The sequence below is a fragment of the Sphaerodactylus townsendi genome, linkage group LG06 (genome assembly GCF_021028975.2).
Source record: "Sphaerodactylus townsendi isolate TG3544 linkage group LG06, MPM_Stown_v2.3, whole genome shotgun sequence".
NCBI lineage: Eukaryota > Metazoa > Chordata > Lepidosauria > Squamata > Sphaerodactylidae > Sphaerodactylus > Sphaerodactylus townsendi.
Genome location: NC_059430.1, coordinates 43,863,904 through 43,883,911, shown reverse-complemented (window position 1 = coordinate 43,883,911; position 20,008 = coordinate 43,863,904). Strand labels below are relative to the sequence as shown.

General features: G+C 43.0%; 1 protein-coding gene across 1 annotated transcript in view; it reads right to left on the bottom strand.

Moving 5' to 3' along the window:
• LOC125435355 (retinoic acid-induced protein 3-like) overlaps nucleotides 1–8,039 on the bottom strand; it is a 37,508-nt gene extending 29,469 nt beyond the window's left edge. Inside the window, exons 1-3 of the mRNA XM_048501544.1 lie at nucleotides 7,127–8,039; nucleotides 5,987–6,054; nucleotides 4,758–4,910 (exon numbers count right to left, since the gene is read on the bottom strand). Of these exons, the coding sequence (XP_048357501.1) occupies nucleotides 4,758–4,910; nucleotides 5,987–6,054; nucleotides 7,127–8,039 (1,134 nt within the window). The remainder of the gene's footprint in view (nucleotides 1–4,757; nucleotides 4,911–5,986; nucleotides 6,055–7,126) is intronic.
• Between the last annotated feature and the right edge of the window lie 11,969 nt (nucleotides 8,040–20,008).

Below are 20,008 nucleotides of genomic sequence, written 5' to 3'. Positions count from 1 at the left end.
CTTGCCACTGCCAAGAACCTATGGCTGATTTTAACCGGCCCCATCAGAGTTCTCATAAATTACACCTTCTAATAGGAAGCTTGATGATCCCTCCTATGCATATGAACAGGGTAATGAATTGAGACTAATAGAGCCTCTCCAGTTCTCTGGGGCTCCCAGGTCTCTGGGCTCTCTCCAAATATGTAGAAAAATGCTAATTTGTAAATTTTAAACAATGAAAGATCCTCCGCTGAGTGACCTAACAAGCAGTCAGCAAGTACATTGTTCTCCAGAAGTCAGTGAATGTTGAAGGCAATTGACCATCAGTTGGGACCAAAAAAGAACTAAGAAGGTTGGAGAAGTTGGCTTATTGTATCCCAGAAAGGGAGACAGCAAATGGGGGATGCATGCTGTAATACTTGTGAAGCATAATAATATACATGTAATATGTAACAGCAGGCTTTGATGATCATACTGATGGTTTTGCCATTTCCATCATCCAGCAAGACCCTGCAGGGCCCACCTCAGGATGCCTGGAGGTTCTAGGCTTCGTTTGTAAGGTACATTTCATGCTGCTGAGGTTCAGTCCTCTCAAAATGTGTACTACAGTGTGGAAATAAGCTCCAGGGGATTATGAAGTGTTTACAGTGGCATTAGGATGCACGGCCGAGAGACTGAGAGTAGGGAATGGACAGCCACAGAAATACAGGCCTCTAGGTTCTCATAAAATCCACTTTCTTAGTTGCACATTGCAGGTCTTCACATATCCAGGGAAGGTTTCCCCCACTCCCCGGACTTTGTTTTGGTGATTGCCCCTTGGCTTGTAAGTCAACCATTGACTACAGGAGAGATAATGAAAGGAGAATTAAAAAGATTTCCCACAGGAAATGAGGGAGTACCAGTGAAGCTGGAGACTGAACATTCTCCCTGCTTAAGTACACCTGGCTGAACAGGCACTGACTTCTTGTCTAGCTGGTTTGTTAAGCATGACAAATCTGTCGCTTGGATATATATAAAAAACAGTCTTTGGGTCATACTGTCATTCGTGCCACCTGGCCAGCCTTGGGAAATAAAATCATTGATTTATTAGACTATCCTCTAATGATTCCCAGACAAATCATGGGCCCCTTGTGGTTACGTGCTGCATAAGTCAGTGTACATTCACTGTTTCTACCTTACTACATATTTTTAGTTGCAGAAAGCAGTGAAGATACATCTGCAGAAGTAGTTTTGCACACTACGTGTTGTGGGTATTTGTAAGAGGAGGATGCCCAATCTGTTCCACATCCCATGATCTACTGCTGTTTGCTCATCCCTTCCCTGGCTTCCTCACACAAATTCATGTACTTCATTAAAGTGTTCTGGTTGATTCAAAATCTTCACTGTGCCTTTTGCTGGCTGTTATCACTAATTTCCTACTTTATACTAGATCTTAGATCTTGTTAAAATGGTGAATTTGTCCCATGGCACCTATTTGCATAAGCTCCATGACCTAATCAATTGTCTTCTATCACATCAAAAGCTAAAACTTGAACCCTCAAACTATGGCTGCTCTACACTCCTGGAAACTGATGTCAAGTATTTCTCTGCTTGATTTTTCCCCTAGTACACTGCAAAACACTTATTGGAATGTGTATTCCCATTCTCCACTCTCAATGTGTTATATCTTATATAACTCAACTGATCAGGGGGTAGGACTCGAGGGAGGTAAAAGAGGCACAGACCTCACATTTCTTGTGACAGGCCTGGTCGAGGAAGGAAAGAAACAAGACTGTTTTGAATCCTGTGTGGCTCTTGCTATCGAGGTACATTTGCATGGGGAAGGATTGAATTTTAAGATAAAATTTCAAGTCTACATTGAGAATTCAGAATTTTATGATAAAAATTTGGATAGCAAAATGATTCAGACTCTCTGTATCTCTCTCTCACACACATACACACAAAGGTCTGTTATACTGAGTCAACCCATTGGTCTATCACGGCCAGTCTCGTGTAGTGGAAGCACCTGTCTATGACCTCAGGAAGAGGTTTTTCATGTCACCTTCTAGTATGATGAAGCCAGCAGCTAAATCTAGAACTGTCTAGGTAAAAACAGAAGCACTAAACAAGGCTCCATCCGAATGCAAATATTCACTTCACCTTTAACAGAAATGTAGCCATGTATTGCATAAACTTCTAAAATATCAAGGATATCAGAATAATTATTTTGAGAAACTGTACAAAAGTTTTAAGTCCAGACCAACAAGAAAGTCTGTTTATATATGTGTATATGGGCACAACTAAGAAACATCTTGACTGTTAGCTCTGCCAGCAAGACTCTCCATAATTACAAAGAAGTAGCTTCAAAGATTTTTTAGGGTCAAAATCACACAATCATGCCCAGAACACAGGAAAAGACCAAGGAAGGATCCTAGGATAGGTCTGGAAGGTGTTTATGAAGTTCTCATTTAGAAACCTCTGCGTGAACACAAACAAAATGGAGTCTTGTGGCACTTTGAATACTCACCAATTTATGGTGTCCTAACTGGGGTCCACTGCAACAGAGCCAAGTACATCTAATGAAGAAGCCACAAAAGTTTCTGCCCAAATAAATCCATGGATCTCTCATGTGCCACAAGACTCCTCTTTGTTTTTGCTGCACAGACTCACACTCTCTGCAATTTGCTGAGCAGCACGCCACAAAGATAAACTGGAGAAGAACAAAGGAACCATGATCATGCAACGTGAAATGGTGGCCATTTCTTTCTGCATATTTTTTATATCGAAGTATGAGTGCCTTTGGCCAGTCTCTTGGCTTCACAGTGCACCATCGTTCCCTGTTTGTATGTAGGGTGTAGCATTGCCCGGGGAATTGAGAAACATGGTTTGGTTTCAGGGTTCTGAAAAGGAAAAAGGATTTGCCTTCAGTAATTTTGAATCTGGAAAAAGGAATGAGGTACTTTAACTAAATCTTTCCTCGGTGGCAATCCACCTGTTATTTCTAGTGCATCAAATTCCAAACCAAATGCTTGACCACACTAAGGAAGCTGAGGTGGGTCTTGAAAATCAGAGCATCATGCTGAATGAACACACCACTTAATATTCACTAGAGAGAAAGATGCTCTAAGCACCAGTGATATATAAGCAGCAACCTAACCCATTCTGGATACATTGGAAGCATTCCCCATTGCATGCCATGTTGCAGCTAAAAGTCACAGGGAAGTTCCAGAAGCAACATTACTCAGGCAATACTTGCAGACCCCCATCAACTTCATCCTAGACCAGTGATGGCGAACCTTTTTGAGACCGAGTGCCCAAATTGCAACCCAAACCGCACTTGTTTATTGCAAAGTGCCAACCCAGCAATTTAACTGGAATGCTGAGGTTTTAGTTTAGAGAAAAACGGTTGGCTCCCTCTTCCTCCGCCCCACCTGCTTGAGAAGGGGCCAGCCTGCTCAAGCCTCCAGCAAGTCCCGTGCGCACTGCTCTGTGCCTCTCTAGCATCTCTGCCTCCTCTACACCCCCACCTCGGGCAGGAGCACAGGCACCAGGTCCGCCAGCCGAGTCCTCCCTGCTCACTGCAGTGCGCGCACGTTGTGCTCAGTGGCCCAGGCCAGCCTAGATGTGTGTGTATGTGTGTGTGTGTGGGGGTGATTTTATTTATTTTTATTGAGGGGAAGTATTCCAAAGCCTGGTGGCAATCACAGAAAAAGCCCTTCCATGCGCTTCAGTCCCCTGAATCTCAGTGGAGGGGTACCACAAGGACAGCCTCCCTCTGTGACCTTAGTGCCCAAGCAGGTATATATGGGCTCAGACATTATTTTAGGCAGGCAGGTGCCAAGCTGTTTAGGGCTTTGTATGTTAATGTCAATACCTTGAATTGGGGCTGGAAGCAAATTGGAAAATGTGCTTCTTTGAGGACCACTGTGATGTGTGTCTGGCCAGATGTACAAGATTTATCTTTTCCTTTTGTCCCCATGCTGTATATGCCTGAATCTGAATCTACGAGCAAGCAGCATAGCTGCAGTATGCTATACCAGCTCCAGCCTCAAAATCATCTTCAAGGGTAGTCCCACACAGAGCACATTACAGTAATCCAATTGGGAGGTTACCAGAGCATGTAACACTGTGGCCAGGTTCCCTTTGTCCAAAAACAGGAGGAGCTGGTAAACCAGATGGAGCTGCTAGAAGGCTCTTCCGGCCACTGCTGCCACCTGAGCTTCAAGGGACAGCAATGAATCCAGAAGCAGTTCCAGGTCTTGCACCCATCTTTCTGGGGCAATACAACCCCATCCAAAACTTTCTGGGGCTAAAACTGGGTGCCCCTGATCTCATGGACTTGGAACCAGGAACACAGACAACCTCCATCTGGATTCAGCTTCAGTTTATTGGTCCCATAAGTTTTATTGGTCCCAACCCATAACTGCTTCCAGGCAATGGTCCACACATGGAGTGCCTCTCCTGAGTCAGTTGAAATGGAGAGAGAGCTGAGTGTCATCCACATATTGATGACACCCAACTCCAAATCCTCTGTTGACCTCACCCAGTGACTTCACATGGATGTTAAACAGCATCGGAGACAGAACTGAGCCCTGGTGAATTCAAGGATTGTGAGCACCTGTCACCCAATGCTATCTTCTGGAACCCTGGAGATAGGAGGAGAACCACTGTAGTACAATATACTCCCCAACCATATTCCCCAGAGTTGGTCCAGCAAGATACCATGGTTTAGGTCAGATATCAAAAACCATTGAGAGACCCAGGAGAATCAACAGAGTGACATTCCCTCTGTTTCTCACCCAGTACAGGCCATCCAACAGAGCAATCAAGGCTGTTTTTGTGCCATGACAGAAACTGAATTGACTTGGGTCCGGTTTCTTTTTAATTGGTCCTGTACTCCTGCAGAGGGGGAGTTGTATCTGAAGCCCAAATTTCATTCGACAGTGATCTGTCTGGGACAAGGGACAAATATTAAGTCCCCCCAACTAATCATAGATCACCCTCCAACCTCGTCCCCCCATTGGGAGGTGCCCTTGTGTCTCCAACCCCCAAGTCAGCAAACTTCTTTTGGAGTTGAAGCCTGTAAAGCGCAACTGTTTCCCATCACAGGTGGGTGTGGTGAGGTGGTCCCGTGGGTGGCCAGGGGTCTTCCCAGCATGGGGCCATGGACAACTGCCTCTGTTGCTCATTAACTAAGACCACCCTTGCATTCAAACATCATAAAAAACCCTAGTGGCTTCAAATAGAGCTTCCCTGATATCCTTGCTTAATTATTTCCAGAGAGTCCCTGAAATACAGATGCCCTAACTTCCCAGAAAGGCTGAAAATGGCTATAAACTGTCTGCTCCCTTCCTTTTCTTCTAGTTCCCAGCACACTTCAGGGAGTCATAACAACTGCTGTTTTGCTGAAGAGTATTCTCACTTGCTGAATGGTGGTAAACTTGTGGATTTTTTTGTTGCAGATTATGTCCTCTCCCCTGAAAAGCAGGAAGCAAGGAAATGTAGGAACTGATAAACATTTCAAGATGTAGTGATGGTGATGTCAGGGAGGGTACAGGCTACTGTTTATTAGCTTTTCCCCCAAGGTTTGTCTCTGCCCCAAACCACAGCAACCAGCATGCCTTTCCTGCTCAGAATTCACAAACTGCACCATCTCCAGACTTGGGTTACCAACTTCCAGGTGGAGTCTGACAATCTCCCAGAATTACACCTAATCTCCAGATGACAGAGATCCATTCCACTGGAGAAAATGGCTGCATTGGAAGGTGGAGTCTATGTCATTATATCTTACTGAGATCCTACTCCTCCTCAAACCCTACTCTGCAGGCTCTACTTCCAGGAATTTCCCAACCTGAAGTTGGACACCCGACTTCAGACATAAATGGAATTATGGTAGTCTTACTTCATGACCTTGCCTTCCCTGCACAAGAATCCTCAGTTTTATTTAAACCTTCTTAATTTCAGCCAAAAGGCATACTTAATACTATGTCTAAATCATGCCTGCCCCAGTGAGATGCAAATGATTTACCTTTGGTTGGGAGCCAGTTCCATTTGGGGGGAACAAAACATCTTCTTCAGCTCCTTCTTTATCTGGAGCTAACAAATGGAGGAGAAATAACCAAAGAATTAGTGCCATAGAACTAATTAAAAATCTCATTTGCCCCAAATGTCCCTAGGGAGATTGAACTTATTACCTAGGACAGCAGTTCCTAAGTGGTAACTCAGAACTTGAAGATGAAACAGGAAAACAATTTTTGCAATACTTTTATAGTGAGTTACTGCCATAAAACTGCTCCCTCAACATGGCCGACTCCCCTGGTGCATCAGCAACATCAATGTTTTTAAAATGTAAATAACAGTGATCTGAAGAATATTGCCTATGACATTGGTCTTGGCCTCAGAAGGGTAGCAACACCGGTATAGATCTAAGAGGCTCAAAAGGAATCAAGAAGTCCTAGGTAGGGATGGAATCAACCTGGAGTTACACACCACGGACTTAGTTTGAAACATGCCTTTCCAACATTTTAGCCTTTACTGAATAATCCTGTAACTCCAAATCCCAAAGCTGTCAAGCAATAACTCAGTGCACATGTGATGAAGGACAGCTTTGCTGCAGGATTAGCTGTGGATGGTAGCCATGTCCATGCTGCTGATTCCCCTCCCCCCCCACTTAAGTAGTAGAATGAGGTGCATTTCACCATAAATGGCAAGAGTTCTCAGCCTGACAAGGGTGTGACAAAACACCTTAGACTATCTGTTAATTTTAAAAAATTGCCCATTAAGTTAGGTTTGTATGCAGGCATTCCTCAAAAAGGTTATTGAAGATAATTAACAATTTATTAGTGTTTTATTTTACTATATGCTCACTTATTTTAATTGTTTCCAAGAGAAAATGTTGATGTGTGCATTAAACAGAAACATACCAAACATGCAGACCTGTTAACTTTCCAATTTATAAATCAAAGCAACACGTTTCATTTTTATAATATAGTTTTCTTTCCTGGAAGGTGGAGTATAAATGTTTTAATAAAATTAATAAATAAAGCTGTAGCCTCTCACCTTTGCTCCCTGAATTTCTCATTTCTTCAATCTCTTGTTCACTTTAGCAAACTCTCTGTTGCTAACTGCATATGATCTTCTACTCTGTTACCCCAGAAAAGCCACATACCTTGAGTACTTGCTGCTTCAACACTCTGTTGTCTGCCTGTAGACTTCCAGGGAATCTCTTCTGAAGGGTAATCTTCAGGCTGGTGTGGGATAGCAAGGAAGCAGATCTCAGGTACTGTATACATCATGAGAAAGACCCATCCATTGACCACCAAAGCAACACTAAGAATGGGGTCATCCCACTGGCTTTGATTCCCATCAGAAGAGATGCCACTCAAGAGCAACATGCTGATCCATGAACTCCAAATGGCTATGGAGAAAAGGAGAGTGATACAGATGTGCATCCCATGTCTCTTCCAGCCCTTGTATGGTCCACAGGAAGTGAACATGGAGACAATGAAGGAGAAGACCATTAGCACAAACACATAGCTCAGGAGCATGACAAAGTCCTTGTTGCGCTGTTCTCTCCGCATTTTGGCCACATCTATGCCATCTCTTCCTACTGTGATAACGGTGTATTTCACAGCTATGATAATCTGAATGAATGTGAGGCCAATGGCATATATCAGCATTGATAGCTTGGAGAGGGGCGACCTTCCTCTCACCAGTTTGGTGAGGTTGGATGCATGGGTCAGAAGGCAGGAGAAGCAAAGGGCAAAGAGGACTCCATATGAGTTGAAACGTATGGGGCCAGTTTTCTCATTGAGTCGAATGATGAAAGCAAATGTGAGGCTAAAGATTCCCAGGGTGCCCAGGATGAAGAGAAACTGGATAGGAATCATGTTTTTCTTGTTTTCATCTTTGACCATCCAGCTAAGAACAAAGAATGCCATCAGAAGGACCAGGGAGGCCAGAATGCCTGCAGCAGCCAGAGTTTCCAAGCCGATGCCCCAGGCTGCACAAACATCACAGAGGAAATAGTAGTCAGGGTCAATGTTGCCACAGCCTGGAGGAGGTGCTATGGTGGAAGCCATCACAAGTCCTAATTGAAGGAAGCAACATCAAAGGGGGAGGGAAGAATTGTGATAAAATATCCTCACATAGGTACAAGTACAGTTCATTGTCTATGACCAAAGGCTGTTACAATTACATGGTCACAATCACTGACAATAAAATCAAATATTAACTTTAAAACAAATAAACTTAGATACAAAATGTTTAAAAATCAAATGCAGGTATTCCTGAGGTTAGATACAGTTCTTGCTTGAATTTTTTTAAGCTGCCAGGACAAAAAGTGACATTTTGTAAGAAACAAGAGGATTGTTATCAGAAAGAAGAACAAAGGAAAGCTCCAAATCTCTGAAAAAATTATTATTTGTTAAAAGGCAACAAATATTCTCACATGTTAATTAAGAGATACTAAGAACTCAGAATTGATGATGGTGTCTAGTGATGTTTTCAGGCTGATAAATGAATCTTAATTTTACTCAGAGGCGAAGCTACCAGGGGACCAGGGGGTGCGCATTGCCATGGGCGCCCCCTTGTGGGGGGCCCCACAAAAATCACAGGTTCATTTGTGGTTTTTTGGTATTTTTAGTGTTTTTTCAGTTTGTGGCCTGCAGGGGGTCCAATTTTTAGGCTAGCAGCAGCAAAATTTCAGAGATTTTTCGGGAGACTCTCTTGAAGATACCACCCAAGTTAGGTGAGATTTGGTTCAGGGGGTCCAAAGTTATGGACTCCCAAAGGAGGTGCCCTGTCCCCCATTGTTTCCAATGGGAGCTAATAGGAGATGTGGGCTATACATTTGAGGGTCCATAACTTTCGATTCCCTGAACTAAACTTCACCAAACCTGGTTGGTATCATCAGGAGAGTCTCCTAAAGATACCCTGAAATTTTGGTGCTGCTAGCTTAACAATTGCATGCCTGACAGCAGGCACCCTCCAAATTCCCCCAGATTCCCCTTTTAAATCCATCCCCTTCAGCATCTGAGGTCCCCAGTTTAAACATTGAAAGTGAGGTCCCCCATTTAAACATTGAAAGTGATGCTGGTTCAGGGTGGGGGAGAATCCACCCCAAAACAGCATCACTTTCAATGTTGTTTTAACTGGGGACCTCAGATTCTCTCTTTAAGGTGGATTTAAAAGGAGAATCTGAGCTCCCTAGCTTAAACACCATTGAAAGTGATGCTGTTTGGGGGTGGATTTCAGCATCACAGCGGCTGCCCATGGGGGGGGTGTGTGCAAAGATTTTGCACTGGGTTCCATTTTCCCTAGCTACGCCTCTGATTTTACTTGTAGGCTAATATTAAGGACATCAATGCCAAAATTCAACAGTGGAAAAAATTGTCAGATTTTCCCCCTCACTCTTCTGCTTTGCTTTTGTTATAGAAGATCTTTGGCGCAGTGAGTTTCTCTTTCTTCCCTCAGTGTAAAATCATCATGCCAGTCAAGGATGATCCCTGACCACTTGCTGCTTGAGGAAAAAACTTTAAAGATGACCCCTTCAATGATGCCTCAACCTGTTTCTTAAACGGGTAGTCCTAGGTTCACTTGTTAATTTTATTGTATTTACCTTTATTCTTACATTCTATTATGGAAAATTCCTTGTCACATTTATGCTTCATACCACTTCACCCAACCATTCATGGTTTCATATACTTGTAATAGCCCCCACCCTGAAATATCTGTTTGCAGTAACTGTTCTCATTGACAAATACAGAGACATAGCTCAGTGGTTGAACACAAAGCGGGATCCTGAAGAAATTAGCATTTTTTTGCTGATTCCCTCTTCCTGTTGCAGATCCCCCGCTCATGACACCCCTCAGGAGCAACTTTTTGTGGAGATCAAAGGGCTGCTGTGTGTAAAAGAAGGTGAGAAAGTTCCATTCTGCCATTGTCTGAATCCAACCCATTTCTAGGTTCAATCTCTGATATATCTCAGGGAAAGGATCTCAAATTGCCAGTGCTGGGAAAGATCCGAGAGCTTGAAGAACCACTGCCAGTCAGGGCAGACAATGGACCAGTGGGTTTATTTCATACATTTATAAAACAGTCCTTTTAACACCAGGGCTACCACATTTTAACCTTGCAAATTATGCATTTAATTAATTGTTTATTTGCTTTATTGAAAGCAGAATGTATGGCATCACAGGCCTTTTGATGAATGTATCAATAATACATTTATCATGTCACTAGTGCCGGATGAGGAAGCCTAGAGTTCAAATTCTTACTTAACTATGAAGCTTGAATGGGTAGCTCTGAGCAAGCTCCTTTCTCTTGGTCTTAACCTATTTCACAATGTTGTTAAATGGATTACAAAGGATGATGTATATGTGCTATCCTGAGTCCTTGAAGGAATGGAAATATTTGTTTAATAATGAAAAATAAATTAGAATCTATTATTTTCCTACATAACACATTTCAGTTATGAGCCAAAAAAGAAAAGAGTAATAAAAGAATAATACAAAATGTATTTCTACAAAATAGTGTGCCCTCATTTTAATGTATAGTTTCAGAAGCACATATTTTTGGAACTGAAGCTAGCATGAAGTGGTGGTGGTCCATTTGCATGGTTCTGTCCTCATGCCATCCAGAGTATACATACATTTTCCAATTATTCTGAACAGAATTTCCCAAACATGAATAGCCCATAAAGATTCTGAAAGGGGGTACCCATGTCCAACCCACTTCTACCACATTTAAGCAGAGAAACCCTCTGCCATTGGTTCCAATAATATTACTTACCTTTGCTGGATGGAAAACCAGGGTTTGTGACTTAAATTCTTGTAGCCCTCAAACAGGCAGGAAGAAACTAATCTCAGTACCACTTGATTATGTCCGTCCCAACAGATGCTATGAGTCTGCCTCAACGGCACTTGGAGTGGGAAAGTTCTGCAGAAGCACTAAAATTATGAGTATTTTTACTTTTTCCTTGAACAACTGGGTCTCCCAGGGCAGCTAAAATTTTTTAAAAAGTCACACCTATTCTGGTTTAACCACAAGCTTGTTCATTGATAGGTAATGTAATTTTTCTTAGCAGATCACCCAACCTTTTTGTTCTTATGTGATTTTTTAAATTTATCATTACAAAACTACCTTTCAACAATTTGCAGTTTGCCAAATGCATTTGGTTAACTATTTTAAAACAAGCTAGTGAGGCTATGAAAATCTTCCTCTTGTGAGTGCTACGCTCATGATCAACTGGATTGAACCTATTATAAAATATAATTGAAATCAATCCATCATATATTTCACCATTTGCAATGGAATTGTTCTGGTGAGTCCCCTTGGGAGAGCAAGAATGCCAGCATCAGTAAATTGGGATTTTTTTTTATTTCGGATGGGAAAAGTGGCATTTAGATCAATATCTCTACACTTGGATCTCATTTCATGGCTGGGGAACACATGTGAGAGGACACTTCCTAAAATACAAAATCATTTTGGGCTTAAAAGGCTGAAACCAGCAATTTAAGTTTAATGCAGAAACAAACAAGTAACTGGTGCAGAGCCAGGTAAAATGTCTTTTTCCTGGCGCACCAGGCCATGAAGCTGGCTGTGTTTAACTGTCACCCTTAGAATGTTTGTGCAGCCTGTCTGTGGCCTGAGGGCTTGGTATGAGGGCTTAGAATGTTTGTGCAGATGGGCAGAGATTAGCATTAGAGAAACTGAGTAAAATGCAGGTAACCACGAGTGGGGGGGTAAGGTAGAAACACATACCACACTTTGCCATGTGAAGGAGCGTCAGGTGGGGAGTTCCCCCCCCCTCACGCATTGCAGGTAGCGCTTCTCATCCTCTGTGCCTCACCCACTGCTACCACACAATACACATCCAGCTCATCCTCACACACCTCACTCTGCCCTCCCTCACATCCAACCACCACTTACCCACTTCTTCACCCCATATTTGCCTACAAGCTCTCTTTTACTAAAAGCAGAGGCTGGAGTTTTGCCTTTTCTTCTGAGGAAAATCCAGCGTGAGGTGGGGAGGTGAGACCAACACTACCCGCTCTGCTTCTTTTGCACATGGCCTTTGCCCAAGGAGACCCAGGGAGCTGGCCTCGATCTGAGCGCCTCACCACCCTGCCTCTGCTGCCTGACTGGGATAGCCTCCTTGCCCCAGTTCTGCCTTACCCAAACCAGGACTGTGCGTGTCAACCACCTTCATGGACAGTGGGATTCGCACTCTGGACAGTTCCGTTGTGGAATGGGAAGGGTTACCTTATATTTAAAAAACAAGACAGTACCATATAATGGAGCATCTCCATCAGGAAAAGACATCTTCCATATGTTCAGGTTCCACTGGTCTACCCATTATCAGCATCCCCACCTTATTGGGACTGCTTCAATGAATTTGCCCTCATCCAGCCTGATCTGTAATTGTCCATAATAAGAAGATCAAGATAAGGCAGATTTGTGCTGGTCTTGCAATTCTTTTTGAAGGTGGATGCCATGATTCCTGTTCTGTTAAGCAGGAGGTCTCTGTTCCTATAAGATCTGATCACTCTGATGGGTATGTGATGATCAGCAGAAAGACACAGACTCCAACATGTTACCGACAAAAAGTAAGTGGCTTTTTGGCACTATTGAACAATATGCTTCAAAAGCAAAATGTAAACTGAATCAGATGCACAATCAGTGGCATAGCACCAAGGGGGTGGGGACCTTGATGCACCAGGCGCACGCCAGTGCGGGTGTGTGATGGAGGCGTGGCATTCCGGGGGCATTCCAGGGGCGGGCGGGGGCATGGCAGGGGCACAGGGTGCATGCATGCCCCGGGTTCAGTTCCTCCTCACTACAGCTCTGTGCACAATACATGAATACATGGGAGAAGACATTGATATTACTCACATACAAAAGAAGTAGTGCCAATTTATTAACTAGTTAATCCCCCTTCATAAGTGGAATATATTAGGACCTTTAAGAATGAAGAATCATTGCTCATGCATACAGGCAGTGCAGTGGTGGGACCAGGGGTACTCCTTATGTGTGGAACCCAGACCTGTGCAGTCTATTTGTCTGTAGGATTTAATAACTTTCTCACAGCATCTCAACAGTGGAGAACCTCCACTCAGTTGTAAAAAATCCAGCAACCCCTGCTTCTTCATACCCATAACATCATGCAAAGTCAAACACAGTTTCTTTTGCTGTAAAATACCGACTTATACTACACTTTTTGGCAGCATATGTCAGCTGATGGCATGGGGGGTATTACCACCAGACTGAGAGTCCTTTGAGAACACTGGTGCAGTCTCATGAAGCGCAGGAATGATGGCGTTGAGGAAAAGTTCCTGATTCTTGTACTACAGCACCCTACCACTGGGGTAAATCTTTCTGTGCTATCACCTATGTATGGACGCCAGCGCAACCCTTCTGTTGTTCCAGTGTGGCTTTGGCTCCCCTTTAGACAAGCTGCCCTCACCTAAAAATATTTTCTCTTTATATCCACTCAGCTTTCCATAATATACATAGACTCATTTATCAAAGTAAAACAAAAAGGGGAAAGGGTATAGTTCATATATGCAGATCACTGTTACACAAGCATTGCTCTTGTTCCTTTTCACAACTACATTTGGTGATTTTTGTAACTGCAAAAAAAATAAATTATAATGTTGCAATTACCCTGGTAGTGTGAACTTTATTCACCATTTAATTATATATAAATAACTTTACACTGTGGAAAAACGATTTTGACTGTCCATTCCAGGTTGATTTAAAAAGAGCCTTCCTTACTAAGCTTGCCACAAAGAAGATTTTAGAACAGATAAAAGCAGTAGGTGCCAGGCTATAGGAAATCAGCCTTCAGACTAGCACATACCATGCCCCCTCCCCAGTTTTTATAATACTTCCTAGAACATGACCCATATCATGGCTTCCTTCAGCATGCACCATATTAGTATTGTCATTCTACAAAAAAGATGATTTAGTTCTTATTTAAATAAAAGAAGATATCCAGTGTATTGCTCAAACTAAAAATAAGGAATAGCTTCAGATTAGCAGAAGAAAGAGAATCTTTAAAATGCAATTAGGTTTTTGACAGTAAGTATATATGTGCAAATATGTGTGCGTGTGTGTGTACATCATCTAATCACATACACATACACACACATACACTGAAGAGAATTAGCAATTCCATAGTCACACAGGGCTAAATATTTAATAAAACTTCAGCACAGGCTCCCCTCCTCAAATGGAAGAGCTGCTGACGATTAGAAAACAAAAATTCAGCAGAGCCAGAACCCATTCAGCATGATGTATTTTATTTTGAGATAAACAGAAAGGTTATGAATGGGCTGACAAAAATGGTTTGTTGCTGGTATGAACACTTGGCAAAGATCGAGTGCCTAGACATGCAGCATTCCATCTATTTCTGTCAAGGACACCGTTGTTACCAATGATCCCAATACAATAAATTAGGTTTCTGAACAGCTTTATAGTAGGTGTTATACATCTCGGGCTACTTACAGTCCAGTTAGAACAGATGGGTTCTGAGATCGATGTACTTGAAACCCTCTTCCTGAAGAGCGAGCACTTGCACTTGATAATCCTATTACAAAAGAGGAATTGCTTTGACTACAGTTACAGTCCAGCAGCCCCCTGAGGCAGTCTTCCAAAGCTTCCATGAAAATTGATCAACCCAGGCACAAAATCTACTCAGCTGCCCTTTACCCCAGTGACTGATTGAGAATAAAAATGAATAAAGCATTCTGACTGGTTGGGTAGTCTATTCAATAAAGAACATTTGTGCACATAACTCTGATGGTAAGGCTTTTCCGAAGACTGGGAAAGATACACAGAGGAAAGATATATCATTAGTTCTGGGGTTCCCAAATACTTCCCTTATTCATTTATTATGAGACATTCAGCAAATCTAGGAATCAATACAGAGAATAACTGGACATGAAATTGCCACTGTCAGAAGCACACCAGTTGGGTTCAGACTGGATCCAATGCAAAATCTGCACTGACAAAAGGGTCTTCTATTTGCACCCTGGGATTTCTTTGCCTCCTCTTCCTGCAGTCCCCCAAAGGCTATTCCTCAGGAGGGGGAGGAGACAGAGGACCCCCCCCCCCAGCAACAACATGAGGGGGGAGTCGGTGGTTCGCCACAGAAGGAGAGAATCAGTGCAAATCATTACATTCTATAGGTTCCAGCATAGATTTCCATTGGGTCAAATTCCATGGGATTTATGTCATGGGAAACATATTTCAGACTCTTCAGCACTACTTGATTGATAGCTAAGTGTTCATTAGTTTCAGAATGGCAGCTTCTTGCAGCAGCAGATTCGGATGTGGAGGTCTCACCTTTGCTTCTCCATCCCTAGATAATGAGAGGACTTTCCTTTCGCAGGGTGTGGTGATCTTAAAAAAGGTGGGAGGTACAGGATAGGGTGGAAGACGTGATGGTCAGGCACTGTAGAGGTGCCTCCCTATTGCACAAGCCACACGCCACACAACAGTTCTAGCAAGCATATTTTTACAAGTTGTATCATGTAGGAACCAAGCCTCTGCCCCTCCTCTGTTCTGAGGTAATATTTAATATGAACACCCCTTTTTAAAGGGATCAAAATGGGAATGAATAGCAAACTCTTTTTTAAAAAAAATCTATGTACAGCTCACAGCAATTAGCAGATAGTAAAGGCAATGACTTCTTACGGTGGTGAACTGAAGTAAACCTGTGCCCTCCCATTGCAAACCTCTTCTGATCAACTCTGCAAGAAACCAAATATCCTTTGCCTCAATAGTTACTGAAGACTAAAAAACATTGAAAGAGTTTTGCTGGCTCAGACCCTGTTTCATTTTAGTTCAGCATTCTATTTCCACCTATGGCTGGCCAGATACTTTCAGGAAATCTAGAAGCACAGTACGAAGGAAAACCCCCTTGCCTATTGTTGCTCACCCCAAATACTGGTATTCATTGGAATAATATCTCTGCTTTGGAATACAAAGGTTCCAATTACTTATTATCCCTGTTAGTCATTGACAGACTTTTCCTCCATGAAACTGTGTATAACTCCTTTTAAAGCTTTCTGAGCTAGTGGCCAATGCCACCATATCCTGAGGCCATGAATTCTGCATGTTCATTATACACTTTGCTGTATGACCAAATACTCTGGCATTTGCAGGGATCCTTTAGGAAATATCCCAGCCTGCATGACTCCATGGGATTGTAGAAGGTGAATGTCAAGCAGGCTGGCTAGGTAGAGCATGACAGATGCAAAACATCTCCTTCCCCCAGGGCAACCTCTGCTTATTTGCAGTCCTACGTAACATTTTGGGTTGCTTGGCTGGCAAACAAGCTGTGGACACAAAGGCATTTAGCAGCAATCCTGTTTTGCTCACACATTCTTTGCTAGCAAGTTGGACAAGGCTGTTGCAGTGGGGTAGAAGGTTAAGAGCTTGTGTATCTAATCTGGAGGAACTGGGTTTGATTCCCTGCTCTGCCGCCTGAGCTGTGGAGGCTTATCTGGGGAATTCAGATTAGCCTGTACACTCCCACACACACCATCTGGGTGACCTTGGGCTAGTCACAGCTTCTTGGAGCTCTCTCAGTCCCACCTACCTCACAGGATGTTTGTTGTGAGGGGGGAAGGGCAAGGAGATTGTAAGCCCCTTTGAGTCTCCTACAGGAGAGAAAGTGGGGATATAAATCCAAACTCTTCTTCTTCTTGCATGACACAGGAACTGATTTATGCTAGTTCACATTCCAAAAAGATATGGGATGTTGACCAAAAGTTATATCTGGTAGACAGATATACATATCTATTCAGAACAAGTGCTTGTACAGTGGAGAAATCTATTCCTCTGCTAAGGAGGACAAATGTCAGATGCTGATTAAGACCAAATAACTCTTGAGAGCTCCATCAAGTGAAAATATTTTGTATACAAATGAAGCTAGACAAATTGTTCCTCATCAAGCAACATGCTAGAAATGGTGCAAGTTGGTAGGCTGCTAACAATCTGCATATTGTAATTGTGTGCAGGGGACATAATTTGCACTTCAATAACATGAACCTAGCAGGTGCTGCACTATGGCAGAAGGACATGTTGTTCATGTTGTGTGAGGTGCAAGAAAGAGACATGCGCACTAACTACTTCAAAGAAAGTACAGCAAATCCAAAGACTCCCAAGCCATTTGAAGGTCCTTCCTTCTTTCTGCGAGTAATGAGTTCAGTGCTACTCATGTGACTGCTGACGAGAAAATTCACTTGGCAGCTTCTTATATTTTCAGCCTGGCAATGCTGCACACCAGCATGGCACATCAAGCATACAGGAAGCACCCCGTTCATGTGCTGCACAGACAGGATGTATGTCCTGTGCCATAAATCAGAGCCACTTGAAGAAGAACGCAAGAAGTGTCTTGTTGGATCAGAGCATTTCATTTGCCACCATGGGCAGCCAGCTGCTCCTGGATTTTCACAGGCAAGGCAAGGAACCAGCAGCTCCCCCAGTTGTTTGTCCTCAGCATCTGGTGCTCAGAGGTCCTCCCATCTCTGAACATGGAAGTTCCATTTGGCCACCACCATCTAAAATAGGATGGCGCTGGAGAGCAGAATGGAGGTGGCTAAACTGCAAATGTGGCTTTTGGGACACTTTCGGTCCCCATAACATAGAATGAAGTCATAGGTACACTTGTGAAGGTAACTATAGCAGTTGTATGAAAAATTAAGCTGCAGTCCTAAGCACACTTATGTGGAAGCAAGTCCTGCTATGCACTGGATTTCTTTTGGGGAAAACATGCTTGGGATTGATGTACTAGAACAAATTATACATGCTAGTAACGAGAAACAGGAGAGCACTCAAGACTTCTGCATTCTGCTATATTTCTTAAAGTCTCCAAAGACACTATGTGCATCTTTTCCAGTGGCCAGTTGTCCATGAACCAGAGCTGTACCCATGCTGTCCTTTCAAATGTTCCTAAATTCAGGAGAAAGTCTGTCAATCAACAATCACCCTTGTAAAGAAATACAGGTGTGCACCGCCCTAGATATTAACTTGATTCTTTTGTTAATAATTTTGACACTTAAAGTATTAGTTTGATCAGCAAAATGATACTTAGTTCTGATGTATGTAGATACACCCATATAAATATAAAAAGCAGATTTTTCTTTTTTTAAAAGCATACTTAATAACAGTCCATCAAATCCATATTTAGATTCAAAATTGCATCGTAATTCAGGAGCTGCCATGGGCTTTAACAAATATGCTGAGTGTTCTGTTCTGCTGAAATTCAACCTATTATTTAGGCACTTTAATATATTTCAACATCTATTTGAAGAAATAGATTTATGGTACAAAATTATCCAGTGCTTAAACGTAACTGACAGTCCATCAGTCTCTGCTGATGCTTTCCATCTCTGTTAAAGAGTTTCTTCTCACAGGCAACGAGTACATGGAGAAGAAGAAGAATGTGCTGTCAAGTCACAACTGACTCATGGCAAACCCATCTATGGGGTGTCTCAGGCAAAAGATGACCAAAGGTGGCTTGTGGTCTTCTTGGGTGGTCTCCTATCCAATTGTGGCCAACCATGCATGGAAGCCAAAGCTTTTCGCGCTCAGCACTGGTGTTAGCATTATTGGAGGTTCAATTTAGCCATTGTGGCTAATAGCCATTGATAGACCTGTCTTCCATGAATATATGTAATCCCCTTTAAAGTCAGCTAAATTAGTGGGCATCCCACAGAAGTAAATTCTACAAGCCCATCACTCTAAAGCAGAGTGAACTCATGAAGCTATTTTGTCCCATTGTCCCACTGCTCTTCAGTCCTCTAACCGGCAGCTGCTCCCCAGTCCCTTTCCCAACCTTTCCTCGAGACAGGATCTAAGATTCGAGGCCTGTACTCTGCCACTGAGATTAGCACCCTCCCGCCCCCCCCCACACTGTTTGCCATCATGCAAGCAGAACCTTTTATTCAACAGCTTCCATACCTTCAGGATATGTTTCTTAGTTTTTAAAGAAAATACTATTTTCTTAGAATTGCTTTTAAACTGGGAAGTTTATTAAACAAACAAGCCAAAGGCAGATCAATTTAAAGTCATTTTATCCATTGAAAGGAAAGCAAATAAACATTTTATTCATTTTAGTCTTGGATTCATTGTACTGTTTTTTAAAATTGTTTTTATACTTCATTTTCTTTATTCTATTCTGTACTTGCTTCCACTGGTTTTAATGACAGAAATAATTCCACCCATGCAGCTGAGATTACATTCTCAAGCATTCTACTCCTCACACAGTGATCTTCCTTGATAAATTTCAGGCACATCAAAGAGAGCTTTATAGGCTAATTCATAGGCTATTGAATTTTTTCCTTGCCAAATAGGCACAGGCCGTTTCCGCACGGCCTCCCTGTAAACCTCAACGCCAGCGAATTCATGGCGTGGAAACCGACCATATGCAAGCATCTTGAGACTGGCCTCAGCAGAACGACAAGCGGCAGAGGCGGCTCCGCCGGGCCGCCTCTTCCCTACCCGTCCACTCACCTTGTCCCGTCGTGGCCTGCTGGCGTGGCCCATACGCTGCCCTCCGACCTCCAGGGGTGGGGAGGACAGCGATGGCGGAGCTTCAACGACCAGCAAGCTGTCGCAGGGCTAAATGTAATGAACGAACAAACTGCTTTTCAGCTGTTCCAGCGGTTACGCGCAGCGCCTCCGGAAGGCCTCCCCCAACAACAACCCTTTAAAGGGTTGTTGTTTAGGGCAGCCTGACACTGCCCTGGGGGAGGGGGAGGGCAGTCAGGTTGGCACTGCTGCGTTGCAGCAGCGCCGCCTGTGCGAACGGCAGCCTGGGAGCGGCGTTTTTACCGCCCCCAGGCCGTCGTTTTTGGCCCATGCGGAAAGGGCCACAGAGAGTTGTGACAACGCTAGCATGTTAGTTTCTCCTCATTTCCTACAATCCTCAGGGATCTTATTATTGTGCTTTTGATTAGTTAATTTCCAAACATGAATCACATGAAACACAAATGCACATAAAATGCTACTAGCATTCTCACGGTGCATTTTTAAAAAA